Consider the following 6657-nt stretch of genomic DNA (forward strand, 5'->3'; position numbering starts at 1 on the left):
GTGTTGATTGGCACTTCTTGGAAAATTGGTCTGAAATCTCTGTGACAACCTTCTCACTCCCATTCACGTGATTCAACCTTAAGGAGGCAGTTTAGAGCTCAATTGGATGAGATAACAAGAGTTACACATGTTAGGGGTAATTAGTTACAAGTCAATTACTATGATTAGCATGAGTTAGTTAGGAATTAAATACATGTATCACATTAATCACATTTGTAAATTCTTATAGGGTGTGGCTTGTGTCCAGTGAAAAGTAAATTCTTATAGGGTGTGGCTTGTGTCCAGTGGAAGTTTCCACTGGACACAAGCCGTGTCCATTCTTATAAGTACATGTAGAATTAGTAAGCCTATGATATTGAGCCGTGTGGCCATCTAGAATAAGGCAAATGATGTACAGAGGTATATGCTAGCTTGTAACTCTCATTTGTGCATTAATTGAAGAAGAATCTTTTGTGTACTTAGACATGTGATTAGTCTTGCTTGGAGGTAGAGACTCTTTCAAAGTGGCCTCAATTGGAGCAAGTGACTTTCTCGAAAAAAGTCACAACCCTTTTAATCACTCATCTTCATGCATCCCATTCTTTAGACTTGTCATTGATCAAACTCCTACTTGCATTCCAAAACCCTAATTGCATAATCATCATTTCTTAAGTTCCTTTCTCTTCAATATCACCTCACTAATCACCAATATCACTCAAAACACAAGCCCTATCCCAAAATCCTAGGGTCCTAAACAATTACATAGTCTTCAACCTACACCAATATGACATCAATCATCAATTCGATCAAATTCTAATTCCTAACCGAAAGCCTCAAGTCTTTTAATCCTTAAATTTCCATTTCTCCATATCAAGATCTTACTTGAATCTCCATAAGAACAAAAACCCATAATTGGGTTTTTATTAGCCTTTGTTTTTCATGTAACATTAGATATAAACCATTTAAAAAAATTTAATTGAGCTAAGAATTCTTGCATTCCGTTTTTTATTCAAAGATTGTTTTGCACAAAGAATAGCTCGAGCCTTATTTTTATTCACTTTGGTAGCTCAATTATGAACTAAAAATCATTGGAAATTGCTAAATGATATGTGGGGGTGAAAGGTCAGGGAGCCCATATCTATGTATATGTTGGGCCAAGGGCCCAATCCAAGGAAGAATCCCTCCTCGGGTAGGCTAGGCTGAGGACAAAGAGAATGGTCTGCCATTAAGAACGACACTCCGGACTATTCCATAGAAGATGATAAGTATTAAGAAAGAAAAGGGACAAAGAAAGGCATGGAAATATCTAAGAAAAAACTGCTACTGTCGCATTAAATGCTCTGCAACTAACTGAACTGTACTTTTCAGCCTTTACAACCATTCCCAAATACTTTAGGGAGGGGCTGATGGGACAAGTATCAGCATTATTAGTCTAAACCTACATATGGACGGTGGAAATGAAGGGAAGATAGTATAAAATAGAGCAGAAGGGAAAAAAGAGGGGGCCGGAGCAATCTGGGTGACAGACTTGTAACAAAGTCTTAAGAGCAATATTTAAGAACCAACCTCCTCGGGTAAAATCCGAGGACGTCTTTCCCTAGTAAACTTTTGTTATCTTTCTTTCTTTATCATTAAAACCTATTGGTCGATCATCTAATTCACAAAAGTCCAGGTTTCCAACCTATTCTTTACAAATTTATTGTTTGGAACTTTTTTGGGCTTAAGTCCGTATCTCTGTTATGCTAGAAGCTCAAAAGTATGGCCTTACATGATACTAAAAAGACAAATTTCAAGGAATTTAACTTCAGTTGATGTTTTCTCATTACCAATTCATTTTTAGAGATTTTCCAAATGGTTTGTTGCAAACACCCCCATTTTACAATCTTGAAATGGTAAATAATAAAGTAGTCATCAGTCATAGTATCAGCACCCGGCTCGTCAAATCCTATTTTTAGAAAAAGTTTTACATAACCAACCATAAAACACCCCACATTAGACTCAATAAAACTAATAAAAAATTTAGCAATGAACAGTACCTTTTTGAGATGTTGTACTCAACAACAAGGTTTTCAGTCCCGGACCGTTCATTGAACCGTAAAAGGGAGAGGTTCAAGGGTTTTGAGGTCGAACCGAGGTCGAACCGGGGTTGAACCGTGATGACGTCATAATTAATTTAATAATTATTTTAAATATATATAAAAACATTAAATTAATAAATAAATAAAAAAATTAACTAGAATAGTCTAATTCATTTAGAAAATGAAAATGTTCACAACGAATAGCATATTGCACTTCCTGTAATGATGAAGCCAAAGTGAAAGAAAGCCCATTTCTTCTTGTAGGCCATGAATGCAGGTGCAATATTATTGAAAACTTTCTTGTCCAGTAGGAGAATCAAACAAGCCAAGAAAGCAACGTTGAACACTACTGAATGTAAAAACCAGTGAAGAGAAGGAATTTTCCTCTATAACTTCAACAGTAGAAGAATTTTCTTCCCAAAAAAAACTTGGCCATTCAAGTTAGGTAAATTTTCACAACCAATCACCCAAAACAGCCCCCATGAACCCAGAATTTTCACAACCAATCACCCAAAACAGCCCCCTTGAATCCAGAAAAATTCACAACCAAAATCCCAGCAAAACCCACTGAATATATCACCCAAAACAGCCCCCATGAACCCAGAATTTTCACAACCAATCACCCAAAACAGCCCCCTTGAACCCAGAAAAATTCACAACCAAAATCCCAGCAAAACCCACTGAATATATCACCCAAAACAGCCCCCATGAACCCAGAATTTTCACAACCAATCACCCAAAACAGCCCCCTTGAACCCAGAAAAATTCACAACCAAAATCCCAGCAAAACCCACTGAATATATCACCAAAACAGCCCCCATGAACCCAGAAAAATTCACAACAATCACCAAAAACAGCCTCCATGAACCCAGAAAAATTCACAACAATCACCAAAAACAGCCTCCATGAACCCAGAAAAATTCACAACCAAAATCCCAGCAAAACCCACTGAATATATCACCAAAAACAGCCCCTATGAACCTAGAATTTTCACAACCAATCACCCAAAATGAACCTAGAAAAATTCAATTAAAACCTCATTGCAAACATAACACAGGACACGAAATTCTTAGCCAAACACCATAGGAAATCAACCAAGAAAAATTCTCATAATACAACCACACATTGTGTACAACCTTGTTTCTCATAATAATGTTTTCCAAGTTATAGTACACAAACATAATACAAAATATAAAATACATAGAAATTATCTCTAAAATGTTACAGTACACAAACAGAATACATAGAAATGTTTTCCAACCTTCTTACAAAAAGACATAGAAATTATCTCTAAAATACAAAACATAACTTCAAAGTTCAAACATAATTATCATAAATCATAAATCATCAATGTCCAAATCATCATGCTCATCATCATTCCCTGGAAATCCAGGAGGAGGGCCAATAGGTTGTCCAAATGTTCCCAAATCAATTCCTTCAACCTCACTGCTATCATTTACAGATTCTATACACAAGGTTGAACAAAATAAAAAGAAAAATCATAATAATGTTTACACAAGCTTAAAAAAATAAAAGAAAAATCAATATAAGTTATTATATTTTTTTGCACATAAACTAACCTTCAATATTAGAAGAAGGCCTTGCACTTGCTGGATATGCACCCTCTTCATAAATTGCATTCTCCAACTCTTCATAATTAAGATATGGGTCCTCCTCTTCCACAAATACCCAAAAATCGGTTTTGTCGATACTTGCATAATCAATGGGGTCAAAATTAAACTTTTTGTTGTAAAGCCTGCATCATAAAATGTCATGCTCATTATTGGAATTTGAACATAATTAGTAACTAACAATTACATTATATAAATGACTTTTTAAAAATTAATATAATGACAAGATATAGCATTTAGTTACCTATGTTTCAATCGCAAGTTATGATGAACAAACACAAGATCATTGAGCCTTTGATGCTCCAATCTATTTCTCCTCTTAGAGTGTATTTGGTCAAATAAACTCCAACAACGCTCACATCCAGAAGAAGCGGAAGTTTGGCTAAGGATTCTAATTGCCAATTTTTGCAAGTTTGGAGCATCAGCACCCCACAACTTCCACCATTCATCTAATTTTCATAACACAACATAATCTAATATTAATTAACATAAACATATAGTCCAAGACTAGATTCTCAACATATAGTATTAAAGTAATTAGATTCCCAACTACATTACTTGAATGCAACACTAATTACTTGAATGCACACTATATCCTTTAATAAACATATGGTATTAAAGTAAACTAATTACTTCACCTGGATGAGTGGTTGTGCTTGTTGACAATGCAAGCTCTCTATCAAAGCTCCCAATACGGTCTCGAAAATATTGGGTTTCCTTAATTACTTTTTCTTTGTCACCATCATATTTTGTCCCAATATAGTCCAAAACAGCCATATGTACTGCTGGTTTCCGGCAAAAATTCTCCTCATCATATTGAAAAGCGGGATTTAACCAATATACAGTAGCATGAAGATCTTTACGCAAATGTTTGTCCCAATGGTTTTTTATAATTGAAGTGTATGGCTTGTACAAGTGCTTCTTCATTCGGAAGATCTTCTTGATTCCCAACCGTGCTCTATGCATGCCCTCATACACATATCCTATTGCAGGCCTTTGATCAGAATCAACAATCCGTAACAAGCGAATGAGCGGCGATGAAATCTTGACAAGAACATTAATATCATCCCAAAAAGTCTTATTTAAAATGATAGAAACTACTTCTTTTGCCTTTGACTCTCTTGCCAATCTATTGTCCACAAAAAACTTGCTAGTCACTAAGGCTTGCAAGTCATGCTTATGCACATGAAGACTTCCAAATGAAAGAAAAGTAGTAGCAAATCTTGTTGCTCCTACACGTACAATATCTGTCCAACCAGGTCTCTTCCTCAACCAAGCAATCAAAGCTACATGATTATAAATAAAAACTGTAGCTTTGGATGCACGTTTTTTAAGTCTCTCCACATGAGGCATGTCTCCCATATCCTGCAACACAAGATTCAGGCAATGTGCTGCGCAAGGAGACCAACTAATGGTCTTATACTTTTCACACAACAATTTACCAGCAGATACATAATTGGAAGCATTGTCGGTTACCATGTGAACTATGTTTTTTGGACCAACCCATGTAACTACTTCATCAAACAATTTATATAAGTTTCTAGTACTCTTCACAATATCTGAGGCATCAACTGATTTTACAAATACCATTCCCCTAGGACAATAGACAAGGAAATTAATCAATGACCTATGTCTAGTATCCGTCCAACCATCAGCCATAAGTGTACATCCAACTTCTGCCCAATGCCTACGTTGTGACTCAACCAACAACTGCACCTCTTTCTTTTGATCCCTCAACAAAGGGACCCGTACAGCATGATAAGATGGAGCTTTGTAGCCAGGACCAGCAGCAACTACAGCATCAATCATCTTTTGGTAGTACACTGAATTGACTACATTAAAAGGTATGCAATTGTCATATAGGAACCTTGCAATAGCCATATCAGCTTGCCTCACCCTTTATTTACTTTAAAACACACTTTTAAGACCAGGTTGAGCTCCTGGAGTAGTTCTTGGAGCAAAATAATTATCCACCGGATTTGTACCCTTTCTTTTACCTAAAACAAGTTTTTTAGGCAACCCACTACTATACACCTCTTGAACATCTTCATCTTCTTGTATATCACTATTTGTGGAAGGCACACTAAACATTTCTACTTGACGTTGTTTTTCAGCTTTTTTCTTCAACTCAAACTCCTTCACATATTCCAACATTTGGTATCTCACATCATGAGAAACCTTTTTACATGATCCAATATCACCTTTTATCCCCGCAAGGTGTTTTTTCATCCTATTAATACCCCCACCTTTATATGTTTGCCTACAATACATACATGTGAAAGTATTTCGTCCCTTCTCATCCGCCCCAAGGCTAAAATGTTCCCAAGCCGGATCAACCTTTTCCCTTACTCTAGAGCTAGACTCCATTACATTGGAATCAACTTCATGTGATGGAGTAGACCCGGTCTCTGTTTCCATTTTAATCTAAAAAACTAAACAACCAATCAAACACGCATAGACCCATCAATTTTTGAAATACAAATAGTCAAAGAATCACAATTTCATACACAAAGTCAAATTAACAAACTAACATACACAAAGTCATAGAGTCAAAGAATCACAAATTGATCTATAGGTGCTAATATAGAGAGAATCATAAACTAAGCCAAATTGTTGTACCAAGCACAAAATAAAATGAAATGAGAATCCAAACTTTAAGTCTCTCTCTAGCTCTCAAATTCCCCGATCAACCAAATGTGGGATATAAACCCATTAACTTAGTCCACATATAAGTACAGCCAGATAGAATTAAACTCAATCAGATATTCCAATCCTGTCACATTCCAAACTCTTACTACTTCATCACAAAACTCATCAGAATATTGCAATTCAGGTCTAATGCAATAACCAAAGACAACCCACTAAAGGAGAGTTCAGTCCACAATTCAAATTAATCATACCCATATACACAATTCAGCATAGAAAGGAGAATTCAATCAGCTAAACCGAACAAAAAACATAAGTAATGC

The 6657-nt window shown here is 35.8% G+C and overlaps 1 protein-coding gene across 1 annotated transcript; it reads right to left on the reverse strand.

The window, feature by feature from the left end:
- Positions 1 to 3394: 3394 nt before the first annotated feature.
- On the reverse strand, positions 3395 to 5569 carry LOC126695725 (uncharacterized). Its single transcript, XM_050392548.1, has 4 exons — positions 4327 to 5569; positions 3933 to 4137; positions 3638 to 3813; positions 3395 to 3522 (listed from the first exon to the last, which is right to left on the reverse strand). The coding sequence occupies exons 1-4, from the start codon at positions 5567 to 5569 to the stop codon at positions 3395 to 3397; spliced, it is 1752 nt and encodes a 583-aa protein (XP_050248505.1).
- Between the last annotated feature and the right edge of the window lie 1088 nt (positions 5570 to 6657).

This window comes from Quercus robur, chromosome 2 (assembly GCF_932294415.1).
Source record: "Quercus robur chromosome 2, dhQueRobu3.1, whole genome shotgun sequence".
NCBI lineage: Eukaryota > Viridiplantae > Streptophyta > Magnoliopsida > Fagales > Fagaceae > Quercus > Quercus robur.

Bases quoted from the DNA above. Each gene is read 5' to 3' on its own strand.
- LOC126695725 (XM_050392548.1), bottom strand. From the start codon at position 5,569: ATGGCTATTGCAAGGTTCCTATATGACAATTGCATACCTTTTAATGTA. The intron at 3,814-3,932 runs GTAACTAAATGC...TTTATGATGCAG, and splicing joins AACTTGCGATTGAAACATAG to GCTTTACAACAAAAAGTTTA. The intron at 3,523-3,637 runs GTTAGTTTATGT...CCTTGTGTATAG, and splicing joins GCCTTCTTCTAATATTGAAG to AATCTGTAAATGATAGCAGT.